Raw genomic sequence first — 17,141 nt, 5'->3', positions numbered from 1 at the left:
ACCAACACTGCCTAAATAAGTAAGTTATTACAACAGTTTTATTTAAAGCATTTACAACACAAACTGCAGCAATTTAGTTTTCATGAAGAAATGTGTTCTATTTCTGACATTATTTTTACATTAAGTACACAATAAATTGGGCCAACTTCAGGAGGGAACTTTAACTAAGAGCAAAAGAATGTGTAAACACATTTCAGTGAGGTAACTTGGATAACTCCATGTATACTGTTAATATTTTTAATAGTTTTTTGTACAAAAATACTGACTGATCATAGTTATATTTGGCATATTTTGGGTGAAAACAACTACTTGCTGAAGACTTCTAGCACAGTGTTTCATTTCTTAGATGAAAGTTGTTGTGTTTATCGCAGGATGGACATGTACAGTTGCATTTAAACAATGCCCATTGCTGCCGTTGTTGGGGTTGCAGTGGGGACTGGTGGTGTCAACATGACAATGTTGGTACTCCCTTTCCCTCGTTGCCTTTGGCCCCCTCTTCGCCGTCCTCCGCCTCCCGTTTTGATCTAAAAGTACAAAAAACATGTATGAAGCAAACCAATAGGTCAACGGGGCCCCCTGATAGGAATTGTCACAAGTATCCCCCCCTCACAGTTACTAACAATAACATTTCCTGAACCTCTACATCCTCACTAGGGCCACTGACATCACCGTGATTTGAAACCAAAACAAGAAGAGTAGGAAGGTATACTCACCGGAAGCGAATTGGAGTTGGGACTGCTTGGCCGTGCTTCGTCTGCTCCTTCCTTGAACATTTTCTTGCCTGCCAGCATTTTGGCCTGCTGTGCCTTGGCTGCCTGCGTACTGACCGACTGCAGGAGCTGAAAAAAAAATAATTTAAGTCACCGTAAACGAGCATCTCCAACGCCATGTGGTGGTGCCAAGATGGCTACCTTGGTGATGGTGCCCACGGCTTTGGTACGGCCTTCCCGGAACACCAGCTTGTGGTCGCAATGCAAGTACTCTGGCGTCTTGATGAAGCGGAAATGGACCGCTGCCTTGTCGCCAGTCCTCAAGCAGTCTTTGTTCATTGTTAATATGGTGGCTGTCTGTCTGATGCTGCCGCAGTGGACTAATGGGGGAGAGAAATAGTTTAGCAAGTGCGGCAAAGACTTTAAAGGTTTCAAGAGTGATTGTGGAAGATGAAACAAGGCATACTTAAAGACAATTTAGCAGTGAAGACAGATGAAATGCAATGTTATTCTGCAAACTGTGACAAAGTAGTTAAAGTAGACAGTGAAAAACCAGCAGTAGGTTAGAGGGGAAAAAAGAAAAAGATGGAAAACATTTTCAGCAGTGACAGACAGCATTTTTAGTGTGTTTTTGGAAATGATGGCAAAGTTGTGCTGGAAAAGGTAAAAAGCTGTAGCAAAATAGCAGCAATCCTAAAGACAGAACAGGCTCCAGAATCAGCAGGAGATTTAACAAAGAGCAAACTTGGAGAATGATTTCAGCACAACTGTGAAAAATGTGCATGGTGTCAAAGTAGCGGAAAAACTGAAAGGACTACCAGTGTGAAACGATGAGAAAACACTGTGAAAATAATAACAGAACAGTCAGAGAGAATCAGCTCTTACCCATAGCCTGGTAACGCGGTGATATCGTGGTGGGATGGTGCAGCACCAGAATCTCTGCCTCAAACTCCCAGGTGGCTTGTGGCATAAGCTTGGGGGAAACCATAACCATGCCCTTCCGTATCGACGAGCGCTTGATCTGCGTAGAAAATCCAACTGAAATTAGACATGAATCTGGAATCCTGCTTCTGCTCAAACAGTCTTGAGCTCACCTTTTTGAGTGCAAAAGACGCCGTCTGCCCACCTCGCACCTCCTTGACCGGCATCCTCTTGCGATGGATGGACTTGACAGCGATTGGGATGAAGACACCCAAAGGGTCGGGACCCAGGAGGAGTGTGTCATTGAGGCTGATTCTGCCACGTAACGTGGTGCCTGATACCACTGTGCCCACACCCTGGGGAAAGAGAAAAGTCACTTAGTATAATGAAAAAAAAATGCACAAGAGATATATATACCAATTTATAAAGAATGCAATGTAAAACAAATCATAATAATAAAGTTCACAGCACTCTACATAGATGTCATCCAATAATAATAATGTAAAAAAATAACACTTCAGTTCTACTTTAAGGTTTGATCCTACATACCGGTACAGAATACGTGTCATCTATTTGGAACTCCGCGGGCTCGTTGTCATTAAACGCAGTCCTGGAGGAGAGCAGGTTAAGGAACATTTTAAGGAGGTCCATGTTTTCTCCTGTCACATTGGAGATCTGGAATATTGGACACATCCTGGAAAACAGAGGGGGTGTGGGTTAAATCTAACACATATTTACAATTCCCTTAACTGTTTTGCAGAGCTGAGCCGACCTCTCCGAGCTGAAGTTTGAGGCCGTGACGATGACGTCATCCTTGTTCTGGACTAAAACGGGGATCTTTCTGCAGCCTGGAGACTTTAGTAGTCGTTGCAGTAGTTTGAGTGTTTCTGGAGACATGACAATAATAATTTTAATAAAAGTTTGACTTTAATAAAGTGTGTCTTCATTATATTGGGAAACTCCGTGTTCTAAGAATTGCCATGCCCATGTTGGACATAGAACTGTACTATGTCTCACCATGAGAATACTACATAGTGAAAAATGCAAGAAATAAGTATGTACCTTGCAGAATGTTGGCGGGACACATGTCAATCTTGGTGACCACCACAAATACGGGCACATTTAAGGCCAGCGCCAGGCCTAGATGCTCTTTGGTCATGCCTACGATGCCAGCATTGCTGCCAACCTGGGGGAAAAAAATGCAGACAAAATATTTTTGTTTGTTAATACGGTAGTGTAATTGAACCAAAATTGAGCAATTCAATTCAGTTTTATAGCAAAAATGATTAAAGCTTCAACAATGAAAATTATAAAATGCTTGATTAAAATATGGAATAGCCATAGTTGGAACTTTTTTTGTTGCAAACTTACCATAAGCATGCAAAAGTCAGGCAGGTGTCCGGTCATGCCGAACACAGTGGTCTTCAGATACTTTTCGTGGCCCGCTAGGTCTATAAAGGTGATCACCTTGGACGACTTCTCACAAATTGTTGTCCAGTCCAGGCTGCCACCATGACTGTCAGGCTTGTTGACAACCTGAAGGACCAAGAGGGCATACGGAGTCTTCCATCAAATTGGGGACTGTTTAAAAATTTGGTTTGTCTTCTGTATTTACCTGGCCTTCATGGTCAAAACCCAGAATGTCATTGCCCACACTGCTGGTCCTACCACTTTCCATCTCGTGTTTGTGCCTGAAGAGCTTCTGGCGCGCGAAGCCCCGGCCGTTGTCTAATTCACCGTGGGTCAGTACACCAAGCAAAGTGCTCTTTCCGGCATCAACATTGCCCACTACTGCAACCCTGGAAGAAAAAAATATAATGAGAAATAATTAGTATTTTGAACTAAAAACACAGAACATTTAAAAAAAAATCCAATTATTGATTTAAAACGTGGAAAATGAGGAAATTTAACATACATCTAAACTCTTCATTTTAATTTGATCCTAAAACAGAAAGTCGGCACTCATGATTTACTTTCCCGGGCCACATAATACAGCGGGCCAGATTTGGCCCCCAGGCCGCCACTTTGACATAAAGTACTTAGACAGTGAAGACCTAAAGGTTGAGGTTACCATAAAACCTATGGACTAATTGAAATCAACACACCCACCTGACTTCTAGGAAGTCTTGTTCGCCCACACGGCGTCGGATGAGGTAGTCGCAGATCTTTCCGCCGGCTTCCGTTCGCTCCCTTAGCGGGATGAGATCAGCTTCCACTTGTTCGCACAGTGACTGCACAGTGGCCACTGATGCCTCCATGTCTGTGACATTCAGGCCATAGTCACCTCCATCTGAAAAGCAAACAGAAGACAAATCAGTGACTTAGACTGGCCTTAGCCTTACACTACAATATCTTCTGGAAATAGAAATCTGATAGGCTTTAATGTAAACCTGCTCTTACAAGAGGATTGAGGAAAATCTGCAGTGCTACACACTACAAAATTCTATTCTGACTGCACTGGGCCTATATATGATAATAAATAATGAAAACAAAAGAGCAGAATGACACATGCTGAGCATGTTGAAGGATATATTAAACATTTATGGAAATTGCTATACAGCTGTAATTCCCACCGGGATGGTTGGCCATTTGTACTTGTCAGTTACCGACCGTGGCGCTGCAATTGCCGAGCATATAACATTCAAGTGAATGGGGAGCCACATGCCACTTTTAAACTTAAGTTTTCAATGAAAATGCTTGTCACGTCTGAAACAAAAAAGATATCCCGCGACTCGCTGAACTTGTAAAATGTCAGCTCATGAAAGTGGACTTGAAATAAAACTTTGCTAATAATAAAATGAAATTAAGGGGTGCTGTAAAGGTGCTCCTCAATTTGGGGGGAATGGATGGCGACTGGGTGACAGTGGATTAAATTAGACCATTTTACCTGAACCCATTCCGACCACAAAGATGGTCTCCCCGCATCCCTCATCCAGCCGCTGATGTAGGTGTTGCTGTAGTGCGTCATACTGTTCACCTGTCGGGCTGACCAGGATCATCTGAAATAAATTAAAAACGTGATCTAATTATGTTGCATGAAATTCAAAACGTTGTTGATTTATAAATCTATTTGTAATAATACAGAAACGCTGTTGCTGTTAATATTCCTCAGAGTCAACATTATGGAAAAAGTGTTGTTGTTTTTTTTTACACTTTTTAATTTATTCAGACTCATCATATTTTTTTTCTGTGATTTTAAGTAATTTGGAGCAGTGTAGCTGACACAGTAACGTGGGTTGCAGGTTTGAATCCTGGATGAAACTTTCGGCGGTCAAAGTATTTGTGAGCAAGATATTTATGACAGAGACACTGTTAAACAAATTGGATTAAGATTTAAATTGAACATGAGAAAATAGCAAGGAAATGTTATCATACAATAACAAAAAATATCAGTATTATATATAGTGCATAGTAGGATTTTTGAAAATCTGCTGAGGTTGTTGACATGACACACAATGAGGTTTGTAACGATCTGAATCAATTGTCAGTTTAACTAAATTTAAAACAGTTTTAAAGTACCCTAGGACTAAAAAACGAGTTAAATTCCAGTCCAAAACAATTCCAATGCAGTATGTATTATATAAAATTGGGCAGCCTAATGTACACGTCACGTGTCTCATGCTTCACAACCTGCACACAATCTATGGATCTATAAGCTTAGAAAAGTATTTTTAACACATCACAAAATACAAATCAAATCAAATTAGGCCTACCTTATTGCTCAAGTCCAAAACTTTCGGGGATTCGCCGTTGTTGCCCCCTAAGTCGTCAAAACTCTCACATTCAGCGTGGTCTGCAGCTGCAAATCCATGATCGGGGGCAAACATACACGCCGGGACAGGGCACTCGGCAGCGATCGCTGCCGACCCCGTCGTCACCGACGACGCCATGATATGTCTGTCAAAAAGGAGCAAGAAAAGGACAAAGTTCAGACAAGTTCGCGGCAGATATTAGCCGCTAGTTAGCTAAATACATTGAAAAGTCCGTCTAAGTTAGCCAACGAGCTAATATTACACACACATTCTTCCAAAGGAGTAATAACTTTCTATATGTTTTTGTTGTCATTGCATGTATTTGCAACCATATTTATTTTTGACAAAACAGTTGATGAGTCAAGATTTAAGTATGTTTAAACTATTTTTAAATGGAGATTAAAGTGTACCTACTTCCGTTTAAAATTGGTTGTTTACTATCCTTTGGCTTGGGATATAATGTGTGCGTTGGACTCGAAGAAACGACCAATCACAAAACACGCTCATACTATTGGCTGGAGGAAGAGTTGGGTTCCGTCTACTGCCCAATGTGTTGCCCTCGTTTATGCCTGAATTAAAATCCAATATCTTGACGGACGCGTGATGTGCTGTCACATGATTGGCTGCAGGGCACGCACTGCTGCTACAAAGTAGAGGGGTACCGTTGTGGGTTATGAATTCCCTAAAAAATGAGATAAAGACAAATTAAACCAATTGAAAAATGTAATGTCACATAAAATACAGGGTGTTTTAACTTTTTCTAAATGTAAATTGAAAGAACATCCATTGCAAAATAGTAGAAACCAATAGAAATGATGGGGGGCACTCTCCCATCAATGGCAATTGATTTATGATTTGAAAGAGAATAATTGAGTGTGCAATCACCCTAGCATGCATGTTTTTAGGAGAAAACTGGAGTACCCAAAAGAAACCCATGGAGGGTGCAAAATCCACCCAGATGGACATGACATGGATTTGAACCCAAGACCAGAGAGCTGTGAGGCCAACTCACTAACCACTCAACCCTCCAGGCCACCCAAGAATGAACCTAATTTTGGCAAATGCAACAATATAGCATGAGTAAAATATTTTCTTTTCAATTTTTTTCCCTTTGCCTTTTCCATGTAGGCGTTGTCATTTCAGGGAAATGTTTTACTTATTTCTCCCTGTCGCTTCCTGACCCCTGCCCCTCCTCACCTCACCGATGTCATATAAACCCTAGAACGAGCAATTGTGAGCTCTTATCCCTCAAAGCACGAATCGCTCTAGACCCAATCATCACCGCCAAGATGGTAAGTCAAGAACTTTCATTTTTGTGTCAATTTTCTTTGAATGGTTCATCCAGATATTTTAGATGGAGAAAAAAAAGTATTTTATGACATCTTTTTACTACACAGACATGAGATGGACAATATGAACTGTTGATCTGAGAATGGCTTAAAAAATCAATGTCCACATTTTCAAAATAACTATAAAAGGTAGATTATTATAATGATAATTAGTCTCTGGCAGAGACCCATACTTTTTTATTCACTGATAAAGTGGCAAATAGTATATCTATGTTTATAGGTTACTCTATGTGGGGTGTATCATAAATGTGGGGAGCGGCCAGGATGTGCCAAATACCAGTTGACCATCAGTCACTCAACCAATAGATTCAATGTATCAATAGTAAACTGTAAAGTTTATACAAAAGAATGTATAGGTGTACATTTTATATACATTTACACAATATACATTGTATGTTTTGATGTATCAGTACATGAAGTGAGACTCAAAGTAAACGTGGTTTATGGTGAGGTGTGTCTATATAGTTTTATCTGATGAGCGCATATTTAGCGAACAAACAACGCCTTCTTCTTGTGTGAGTTTATTGTGTGGTGACCTGGTTAATCATCAACAATGATAAGAACAGCTCACAGAATCATTAGTAAAAAAAAATGAGTTTCATTGTTTCAATGAACAGTAAGTCAAATGATGTTTTACTATCTACAAGCAATATATCTATGATAATGTACATATGACAGCATCAATACTACATTCTCTCATCCAATCATCTCTCCACTAATCCATCTAAAAGCAGTTTTTCATTCATTTATATCAACCAAACAGGTTTCATTTATCATCCAACCTTACAATGTAACGTAATTGTTACATTTGCATCTCCTCCATCCATCAATTCATCCATTTATGATTACAATCTATTAAACTTCCCTCCACACATCCCTCTAATGGCATATTCCCATTCAATCCAGATATAAACTGATCGACAAACCATCCAATAATCCACCAAACGTCTCTCTACCTTTCCAATCATCCATTCTTTTACTCCTTTTCAGAGAATCGAGGACATCAGCATTAGGGAGGGCCAGGATTTTAAGATCAGTATCAAGCCCGACAACGACTGCAGCAGGTCAGTTCCACATAGGTACCATTAAAATGTTTTCCAACATCATGTTAAACCATTCACCGACCGTAACTCAACATCTTTTAGATTCTCCATCAATATCGGCCATGACCCAGACAACCTCGCCCTGCACTTCAACCCGCGCTTTGACGATAGTGTCATTGTTTGCAACTCATTGTCGGGAGGCTCCTGGGGAGATGAGCACCGGGACGGAAACCTGTGCTTTGATAAGGGAGAGGAGAGCAAGGTGGGATACTTAATAACACTTTAGACAAAGTTAATAGCATTAAAATAAATGGCTACATAAGTGAGGGTTGAATATGCTTGCAATGAACAATTGTACTATAGTCCCAACGCCATTATTGTGTTCTTGTAATGAATTGTTTATTGATTCATTTCGGTGTATTTCTAGTCATTTTATTCATCTTAAATGTCATTCTTTAGATGAAGCTTGTTAATGGACACTATCTTCTGAACTGTGTCTGTCCTAACTAGGTTAACAATGCCATAATCATATTCCTCTTTATTGGGCCATAAAAAAAAGTCCGTTAAAAAGATAGAAGAACCTCACTCGACATTTCAAAGTCCAGTAACGTTTTTCTTTTTCTCCTCCTCTCTCTCTCTTTTACAGTTCAGCATCAACTTTAACTATGAGGAGTTCTTTATCAGGCTTCCTGATGGGTCCATGATGAGCTTCCCCAACCGATTGGGTGACGGCAATTACTCATATTTTGATGTTAGAGGCGACGCCAAGGTCATCAGCATTAAGCTCAAGTAGAGAGCACTCACTCACCGAGGATTGGTCACTTCGATGTCTGTCTGGGTTTGTCAAGAACCCTTTGAATGACCTTGTAATGTTAAGTTGATGTCTCAAAATGGAGCAAAAGTACACCAAAGCTCAATGGGTTGGCGAATAAAAATGATAAAAATGAAAGTTTTCTTTGTTTTTTGTCTTTTACGTCAGTGGAAAACAGTAAAAAATTAAATAGTGATTACTTTTGTGGAAAATGTTAGCTGGGGGACGGACGTATTTGGGATTTAGACGGTTGTGTGTGTTAAAACACCCCCCTGAAAAAATAAAATTAAATTGACATGTGAGACAATTAGCTAGAGGACTCCAAAGAGTGAGAAGAGGATGAGGAATGTAGCACAGTGACTAGATTCTCAGAAAGAAGACTGTGTCCAAAGCCATGTGGGAATAGCCTGCAAAAGGTTACAAAATATAGATAAAAATTGTAATACAATCTTAAATTAAATGGTCCCTCTCCAGAAGGTATGTTTTCAATCATAAATTGTGGATCTTTTGGATTTTCTCATAAAAAAAACAACATTTTGTCATTGATTCATAGAAAATCAATGAATCAAAATGAGATCAATGATTTATAAAATGTATAAAGCAAAAAAACCAAACTATTTTTTACCCCAAAAAACATTTTTGCCATTGGGAAAAAAGCAATACTATTTCTTATGGTATTTTAGTTGTGTGGAACATTTTGAGAAGCCCTAATACAAACCTTTAATCAAAACTTCCCAGTCTAAGAGTCTAAAGGGGGTGAGCTTCTAGTTGCCTCAACCCTGCTGGCCGCTGTGGACTGACTTTTCTGTGCCAGGTAGTCCTTATAATTTCGGGTGAGCAGCGTGTAGAGAAATGGATTGATGCAACTGTTGCCATATGTCAGAGAAGTGACGAAAAAATTAACGTAGTTGTGTGTGGCTGGGGATAGAGTCTTGAGAGACTCTGGGGAGAAGAGCTGGGTCAACTGCCATCCCCAGAAAGGAAGAAAACAGGCCCAGTAGGCCACCACGATGCTGAAGATCATCACCACTATGCGCTGTTTGAGCCCTCGCCGTCGGGTTGAGTGCCCTCGCCCTCCCAGCTGGGCTTGAGTGGCCCAGTAGCGCTTGGCTAGGCCCACGTACAGCGAGACCATGACCAGACCTGGTACCAGAACGCTGGTCAGGAATAAGATGCCCACGTAGACTTTAAAAGCCTCCAGGGTCCATGTTGGGAAGCACATCCTTTTCACTACGCCGGCTGGAGTTGGCTTGTCCTGTCTGAGTAGGGGAAAATAAAAAGGACATTGAAAAAATATTTAAATCTAATTCTAAAGTGAGCTGGCCAATGGTGTAATAGTTCGTTTGCTTGATTTTGGTGTGGGCATGCGTGGGAAATTTAATATAAATCTATACTTTTCATTTTAATTTGATCCTAAAACAGAAAGTCGGCACTCATGATTTACTTCCCGGGCCACACAAAATGATGCGGCGGGCCAGATTCGCCCCCCGGGCCGTCACCTTGACACCTGTGCTCTAAATTTTCCGTAGGTATGAGTGCCTTCATGAATGGTTAAATGAAGGAATGAAAGTGTATAATGCAGTCTTGCCTGAGTCGGATCATAACCATCATGGGCAGAGTGAGCACAAAAGCCGTGACCCAGATGGCAGTAGCCGCCATCCTACGGCTCTGTGGGGACGAGTTTCGAGTGCTGAGGGGCTGAGCCACCGCCCTGTAGCGCTCCAAACTCATAGCAACCAGGATGAATACACTGGCGTGCATGGTGAGCAGGTCCAAACTCAGCAGAACCCGACACCCGATGTCTCCAAATAGCCAGTCGTGGGCAAAGTAGGTGCAGACCACGAATGGGATGGTGGAGAGGTAGAGGAGGTCAGCCAGGGCTAAGTTGGCTACGTAGATATAGACTGAGCCCGGGCGGCGTGGCGCAGCTGAACGCATGATGGCTAAGGTGTAGACGTTGCCTGCTGTGCCAAATAACCACATGACTGATAGAGTGGTACCCAGTAGGGATGTCACCCAAAGGCCACCCGAACCCGTGCCAGCCACGTCGTCGATATTGATACTCTCTGAGGTATTTGAGCCATTTGAGTTCATGGCAGTGAGAGGCGGCAAGGTCAGAAATAGGAAGACGTCATTTGGGAGTCAAATGATTATTATATTTGTCTTGGGGAGAAAATATCAGGGTGCTCCATGTGAACCGTCAAGTGTCCTGGAAAAGAAAGAAATTTTTTTTTTAGCTGACATTATTTTATGACATATTTTGTAAAGCATATATACAATTCATGTAGTTGTGAATAAATAAGTAATTTCAAATAAGAAAATATTTTGGGGTTAGATTTTGTCATTTAATTTTATATGAAAAATGCAATGCTGCACAATTTTGAATTGGTTTAGCTAGAAAATAAATGTGTGAGGAAATATATGTTTCAAGTTTTTGTGAGGAAAAAGAGACTTAAAAATAATGTAATTGATTTAAATGGAGAGATACTTTCAAAAATAACTACTAAAAAAATCCACATTTTAGATGAAAAAAAAGTGTAATTTAGTTATGGTTCCTCTTAACCCAGTAAAATTTTACACAATTTCACATTATTGCACTATTTAGGAAATGGTAATAATTTGTTTTGTATAGATTTGTAGAAGAACATAATTTAACAATTACATTTCTGGTATTTCTGATTTAAAAAACTAATACACATTCACAATAATTAGTTTATTATGCCTAAAGAATAAAATACATGATTTGAGAAGAAAATAATTGTATTTTAGCTTGGCAGTTGAAAACAACTATGAGAGGGATTTTCTAATAAAAAGATAAACAATAAGTCAAAATATTACTCAAATAAGTAAACAAAAAGTCCTACATTTTCCACGTAAAGGTGAAGTGAAGTGTCACATCCGCATTAGATGTTTTTCTCCATTTTTGCTGATTTTAATTGAAATTCTTGCTTCCTGGAGGTCTCTTCAGTTCATCCAAGATGTCGTTCGCTCCTCTTTCTGTGTCTCTTTTCTCAAAGAGGTGTTAAACCAACCCACAGAACCCACAAACCCCACCTCACAAGCACCAATGTGAAATTTTGGACAGCCTTGAGTCAACGTTTAAACTATTTAGTGTGGTCATCTAGGAATGTTGGATGCACAATTGAAGGAGAAAATTGTACTAGTCAAACTGTAAAGAGAAATGATCCAAAATTCCCATTTTTGTAAAATTATTTTGTTGTCATAAATAATTGAATACAATAAGGCAGAAAATGAAATCAGGGTAAAGTATAGAAATAGTGGGAAAATATCCCATTGCTTGTGTATAATTTATCTGAGATCTTATGAGTACAGCAAGAAATTAATTTGGAGAGGACATTAGTCATGTATTATTTTTTTGTGTTGTAAAAGAAAATAGAAACCAAATGCTAAAAAATATAAACAACTGAAAAACAGGCTTTCAACCTTTCAACGAAGACACAGTACACCACATTGCAGATTTTTCAGGTTTTACTTTAGAGTTTGTAAAATGGTTTGTGTCTCCATCCACTGTTTTTGGTCTCACCCAAGATGTAGTTATGGATTTTTATTAGCTTTTTTAACTATGGTAAATGTGTTTAATTGATTAAAATGCACAAGATTTTTAATCCGCGGGAATATGATTGGCATCTAGTGAGTGTATTATGGACTGCTGTCACACACTTTTCGATGTGGCAGCATCCCATTGAACTCTCAGAGGTATAATATAGTGATTTTTACTGCAAATAGTACTATTAATTGCACTGTGTTTAAGTAGTTTAACTGCTTAACTGACCAAATCATATTATTATTATTGATTGTATTAAATCTTACATTTTTCTTTTATTTTTTTTTCAATGTGGATGGATTTCCTCTAGTTTTGGAATGTAAAAAATTGCCATAAAGGTCTGTACAAATCATAATCTAAAGGTTCAATGGCATTTTTGGAGAAGGACAAATTTGGGGTTAAGAAGGTCAAAAAGTTTAAGCATACCTGGTTTTAGCAACTCACACAATTGAGAAGATGGAGTGCATTGTGTGTTTGGAGACTTTTAGAGCAAAGAAACCACAGGATGGCGCCAGTCGACTACTAAAAGCTCAAAATAATGTGGCACTTGTCTGTTCTCAGTCCTTTTTTTCCCCTCTCCTCTTCCAATAAATCTTCTGTTGGGCATTCTTTGAATCAGTGTCTGTGCTTGAACAAAGCCTCCACTGCAAAAAATAACAACAAAAAAGACAAAAACATATTAAAGGGGGACAGGAATATCATCTTTGTAAAAATGAAAATAGAGAAAATTAAAAAGAAATTCAGGAAAGTGTAACTGCATGGAACTATTTGGAGCCAAAGTTAATAAATAAAGGATAGCTGTCTTACTGGTGTGTTCTTGCGGAGACATTTGAGCATTCATGACGTCGTTGAAGAGCTTGAGCCATTCTTGCTGATCAGTTTCCGATTCGCACGTGAATAGGAAGCAGCGGTCCGGAGTGACGATGGTGATGCCATGCTGCCACGCGCCGTTGCAGTAGGTCCCGGCGGGCAGACCGGGCGATGCACTGTAGTGTTCTTTGCTGCCCAGAAATACCTCACCCTTTGCAAAGGCATCCTACAGAATCACCACCAAAAATGTCCTCAGTTAATGTCCATAAAAAATATAAGGGCAAATTTATGCATCTTCCGAACTGTTTCATTCTCACGAGGGTCAAGAGGGTGCTGGAGCCTAGCGTTTTTGTCTTACCAGAGGGTCTTTAAAGTACATGAGTCGTCTTTGGTCCAAAGTGAACCATCGCTTCTTGAAGCCTTCAGTTTGCTGTATAGAAACAAAAAAAGAACCCAAAACAACACACTTGGTCAACTAAACCAATGGAAACTAGAGTCTATTAACTTAATTTTTGTCACTTTTTGGCAGAAGAATGATTTAAAATTGTGTGTCTGTTGCCCAATGTCTACCACTATAACCAACACTTGAGTGCAAGTGGAGTCTATTCAAAGATACTTTAAATCTATCAATGCATATCTTATAAAAGAAGATATATTACATTTGATATTCTAAAATGTGAAGATGCACCAGAACCCAACACCTGTATTTGACTTTACAAAATGACAAAAGTAACCCACTGTAGGTCTCATTGTTTTCTTTTCTAAATCAGTAAGTGGATGGCAAAGCTACAGTTTTTCCATTGAATGAATAATGGCACCCTTTCAGTTCTCAGATGGAAAAGATAGAAGAGGTGAATGTAAGCAAGTTGCCAATTCAGGTTTCTGAATGGTGAAATGATGACAGAGGCATGTAGTGAGTGTACTGTCTGGTATCATTGGAGAATACAATACTTCATTGTATACAAGTGATAAGCCATCATTTCATAAGAAACATTATACCCTATACAAGAGTGCACCTACCCTGGGACCTGTTTTCTCCATGTAGCCTTCTTTTAGGAAGTTGCGGGTCAGTTTGGGAATCAGCTGAGAAAGAAAAAACAGCAAAAAACTAAACTAAACAAAAAAATTCAACCGATTTCAACTGAAAATTCCCTACTTGACTTCAACTATCCAAAGTGTACTATTCAGTACTGACCTCAGCATCTGTAGCTCCAGGAAAAGCCACCTTCATATAGTGAAGCTGCACGGCTCGAATAGAATTGAGCCAATCAACAATCTCCTGGAAAGATAAGGTAAGACAGCAATGAAACATCTGGACCCCGCAAAACCTAACCCCCCACCATGTAGTAACATCCTAAGGCAGACCTTGCCGCTGTCATGGTAAAGGAAGATGTTGCGGGTACTATAGTCTTTAAGGTAAGTGATCTGCAAGCCATTTGGGTGTCCAATCTTTTCAGGTTGGAAAGTAGCATTGATGCTGTCCACCTTGATCACTGCTTTGGGCTCCTTGGCCTGTAAGGGTTAAGCAAAGTAAAAATATTTTACTATGTTATAGGAGATAAACAAGCATTTACGTTCACACTCATATCTAGAGGCAATTTAGATGGTTGACGTACATAAAAAATAACATCTTAAAAAGAATCAATAAAATGTGGCCTATTTTTTTTCAAGAAAGACATTTTAAGTGTGCAGTAACTCTTTTATTGAGTCCACTTTACTATATTTACTTACATCATGTTTGGTGAAGTACTTGAGCGTGCCCTCACGCTCAGAGAGGACGAAACGCCTGCTAAGGAACTGTCCGTTGTCCCGCCCCATTTTCATCAAGGTGCCATCCCTAGTGGCTACAAGGCAAAAGGTCATAGTCATCAGTATCATTCTTCCCCCAAATAATACAACACACATTCGTATGAAAAAATTACTTCAAAATCCAATTACTACCATTTATTTACCAATATATCTTGCAGGTTTGATAATAATCCCTTTATCCATTCTTGAGTTAAACACACAAAGACATACCAAATACCTAACCACCACATTCCATACGTTTAATCAACAGTTAAGAATGCTTTTCTTTTTCATGTTTTATTTAGATCGTGGTTGTGTTCACTTGCCTTGTTCGTATGTCGAAGTTTTTCCAGGTTCGATGAATTCATTACGCTCGTACTTTGCTCGTATCCATTGCTCTTTCAACACCCTGACGAACAAAAATATTAAAGCAGCAATTAGAATATGCTTAAAACAACATTGAGAATCATGTGGGTGTTCTTTGGACATGTCACAAATCCCAGTGTCATAAACAGATAGATAATAAGTGATATTGATTTATTAATCCCCAGAGGAATCCGCAGCATGTTTTACACTTTTATGTAATGCAAATTAACCTACCCAAGAGTGACTTAGACAATATAGATTTTTTCTCTTCCACATTTTATAGAGATATGGTATTGAAAATAATTTAGTCTGAAGAATCTTGCTTAATTATGCATTAATTTCTTTTATAATTGGTCATTAACTATTTTTTTCGTCTGTTTTAAAAAAAATACAGGAAAACAACACTCAATTCACTTAAACAGCATAATCGTAGCAATGCTATATTTCTATGATTACTTAAAACTTATGTGAAATATCTCTGGTCTTACTGGCAGTCTTTGTGCGATGGCTTGTAGTAGTAGACAGGAACAGCAGCCTCATATTTGCTTCTCATCCGATCATTTCCATTCTCTGCCATAAACTAGAACATAGCACTTTTCATTTTGAAGTTTTGAATTTATAGAATAGAGTTTATGGTGTTACCTGGACCTCGTGGTCTTCCCAGTGGGAAAGACTCAGTGATTTCACTTTGCTCGCGTCAGGAATGTTTCGGTGGATGCCCGAACAGGCCAAGCAGATCAAGACCCCCAACGAGGTTGAGCCCCAGTCGGGATCTGCAAGACCGTAAAACAGAGTCAACCGTAGTTATTATTTCATTCAGAATTCTATAAAAATATTCACAATAGGTCTGTGGCTTGGTTTAATACATATAGTTCGACTTGTTTTTTGAAGAACTATGTCTGTTTGTTTTTGTAAAATTCACTGTCATCATTTTATAGTCAAGGTTTGTATTTTAAATGACAAAAGTTTGTTACAAGGCAAAAATAAATGTTTCAAATTGATGCTTCATTCGCCTCCTTCATATCAAATGAGCAAATTTTTATCTTATCTCAGAAGACGGCAGAACACAGCATTCCTAAAAAGAAGACTAATTAATTTATTTTATTTACTAAATCTCCCCCAGAATACTCTTAACAGTATACTCTGTACATGTCATGTCAGAATAAGGAACCAACTAATAAGGTCATTTTTTTGTTTTGTTTTGTTTTTAGTTTGTTGCAGGTTTTCATTCCAAGAATTTGGGCCTTCCATTCATATTGTTTGTTTGTCTCCTCTTTATCTACACATACAATCTTTATACCCACTGAATTTTTACATCCAAACAATGAAATAGTAACAATTGCCAATACAGGTATTGTAGAATATAGAAAATTGAAATGTCCACCAGTGCATGTCAAGACAACCCGAAAAAGCATGAGGGCGTGTGCAGCATGTCAGAACTTGTACTAAACCCTTGAAACATTCACATCGCACAACCAGAAAACATTTTTCCCACCCAAATAGTTAATCCCTCAACTTTTCCCTTTAAATAGTCTAGAAAAGAAAAAACTCTTCTCACCTGGAGCCCCACAGTCTGCACAGGTGTCATTTCCTGCCTTTTGTAGGATCTCCCTGAGTGCTCGAGTCGACATCGACATGTTGGAAAGAAGGAATTTTCTTATCAGAAGGAAAAAAAAAAAGAAAAACTGGTGATGTGTATGATGTGGTTTTCCCGGGGTGTGTTTCTTGCTTGTTTCCCCGCCAAAAAAAGCGCCTTACATTCGGCTAACAAGATGACAAAGTCCTCATAGGGTAAGCATGTCCATGCTGTGGAAACTGTCTACTTACTTCTAAGTTCTAGCAGTGAGACGGCCCATGAATGTATAAGTATGTGTGTGTGTGCTTTTGTAACTTGATACTGTCAAGGAAGTCCAGGAGGTTGCTTTTTTTTTTTCCTTGCACGATGATGCAAAAATCTATTGCGCATGTATGTAAGAAAGTTGGCCTGGCGCCTAAGCAGGTGGGGGCGGCCTAAGACACGAGGCAG

General features: G+C 39.2%; 4 protein-coding genes across 4 annotated transcripts; 1 reads left to right on the top strand and 3 right to left on the bottom strand.

Moving 5' to 3' along the window:
* Window positions 1–20: 20 nt before the first annotated feature.
* On the bottom strand, window positions 21–5,945 carry LOC144198720 (GTP-binding protein 1-like). The gene is made up of 14 exons (XM_077719889.1): window positions 5,798–5,945; window positions 5,345–5,528; window positions 4,519–4,630; window positions 3,741–3,921; window positions 3,247–3,430; window positions 3,003–3,167; window positions 2,694–2,817; window positions 2,404–2,518; window positions 2,181–2,325; window positions 1,805–1,987; window positions 1,596–1,731; window positions 912–1,090; window positions 714–839; window positions 21–524 (listed from the first exon to the last, which is right to left on the bottom strand). The coding sequence occupies exons 2-14, from the start codon at window positions 5,519–5,521 to the stop codon at window positions 393–395; spliced, it is 1,959 nt and encodes a 652-aa protein (XP_077576015.1). The 5' UTR covers window positions 5,522–5,528; window positions 5,798–5,945; the 3' UTR covers window positions 21–392.
* Window positions 5,525–8,761, top strand: LOC144197835 (galectin-2-like). Its single transcript, XM_077718501.1, has 5 exons — window positions 5,525–5,567; window positions 6,512–6,675; window positions 7,723–7,796; window positions 7,878–8,037; window positions 8,422–8,761. Exons 1-5 carry the CDS (start codon window positions 5,525–5,527, stop codon window positions 8,566–8,568), a joined length of 588 nt encoding a protein of 195 aa, XP_077574627.1. The 3' UTR covers window positions 8,569–8,761.
* On the bottom strand, window positions 8,108–12,454 carry uts2r4 (urotensin-2 receptor 4). Its single transcript, XM_077719892.1, has 3 exons — window positions 11,451–12,454; window positions 10,175–10,795; window positions 8,108–9,845 (listed from the first exon to the last, which is right to left on the bottom strand). Exons 2-3 carry the CDS (start codon window positions 10,678–10,680, stop codon window positions 9,326–9,328), a joined length of 1,026 nt encoding a protein of 341 aa, XP_077576018.1. The 5' UTR covers window positions 10,681–10,795; window positions 11,451–12,454; the 3' UTR covers window positions 8,108–9,325.
* Window positions 12,455–12,728: 274 nt separating this feature from the next.
* Window positions 12,729–16,990, bottom strand: LOC144198721 (arf-GAP with dual PH domain-containing protein 1). The gene is made up of 11 exons (XM_077719890.1): window positions 16,674–16,990; window positions 15,758–15,888; window positions 15,604–15,695; window positions 15,076–15,158; window positions 14,693–14,805; window positions 14,327–14,473; window positions 14,157–14,240; window positions 13,982–14,044; window positions 13,320–13,391; window positions 12,959–13,187; window positions 12,729–12,795 (listed from the first exon to the last, which is right to left on the bottom strand). Exons 1-11 carry the CDS (start codon window positions 16,750–16,752, stop codon window positions 12,767–12,769), a joined length of 1,122 nt encoding a protein of 373 aa, XP_077576016.1. The 5' UTR covers window positions 16,753–16,990; the 3' UTR covers window positions 12,729–12,766.
* Window positions 16,991–17,141: the final 151 nt, after the last annotated feature.

This window comes from Stigmatopora nigra, chromosome 6, assembly GCF_051989575.1.
Source record: "Stigmatopora nigra isolate UIUO_SnigA chromosome 6, RoL_Snig_1.1, whole genome shotgun sequence".
NCBI lineage: Eukaryota > Metazoa > Chordata > Actinopteri > Syngnathiformes > Syngnathidae > Stigmatopora > Stigmatopora nigra.
The sequence above is the reverse complement of the archived record's forward strand: the minus strand, read 5'-3'. Positions and strand labels throughout refer to the sequence as shown.

Excerpts from the sequence above, each read along its gene's own strand:
- LOC144198720 (XM_077719889.1), bottom strand. The coding sequence starts at position 5,521 with ATGGCGTCGTCGGTGACGACGGGGTCGGCAGCGATCGCTGCCGAGTGC. Across the intron at positions 2,818-3,002 it reads CTGACTTTTGCATGCTTATG|GTTGGCAGCAATGCTGGCAT; the intron begins GTAAGTTTGCAA and ends TTTTTCCCCCAG. Across the intron at positions 840-911 it reads CCGTGGGCACCATCACCAAG|CTCCTGCAGTCGGTCAGTAC; the intron begins GTAGCCATCTTG and ends TTTTTTTTTCAG.
- LOC144197835 (XM_077718501.1), top strand. The coding sequence starts at position 5,525 with ATGTCTGTCAAAAAGGAGCAAGAAAAGGACAAAGTTCAGACAA. Across the intron at positions 6,676-7,722 it reads CAATCATCACCGCCAAGATG|AGAATCGAGGACATCAGCAT; the intron begins GTAAGTCAAGAA and ends ACTCCTTTTCAG. Across the intron at positions 7,797-7,877 it reads CCCGACAACGACTGCAGCAG|ATTCTCCATCAATATCGGCC; the intron begins GTCAGTTCCACA and ends AACATCTTTTAG.
- uts2r4 (XM_077719892.1), bottom strand. The coding sequence starts at position 10,680 with ATGAACTCAAATGGCTCAAATACCTCAGAGAGTATCAATATCGACGAC. Across the intron at positions 9,846-10,174 it reads ATGGTTATGATCCGACTCAG|ACAGGACAAGCCAACTCCAG; the intron begins GCAAGACTGCAT and ends TCCCCTACTCAG.
- LOC144198721 (XM_077719890.1), bottom strand. The coding sequence starts at position 16,752 with ATGTCGATGTCGACTCGAGCACTCAGGGAGATCCTACAAAAGGCAGGA. Across the intron at positions 14,806-15,075 it reads AACTTCGACATACGAACAAG|CCACTAGGGATGGCACCTTG; the intron begins GCAAGTGAACAC and ends TTTGCCTTGTAG. Across the intron at positions 14,241-14,326 it reads TTTACCATGACAGCGGCAAG|GAGATTGTTGATTGGCTCAA; the intron begins GTCTGCCTTAGG and ends TTATCTTTCCAG.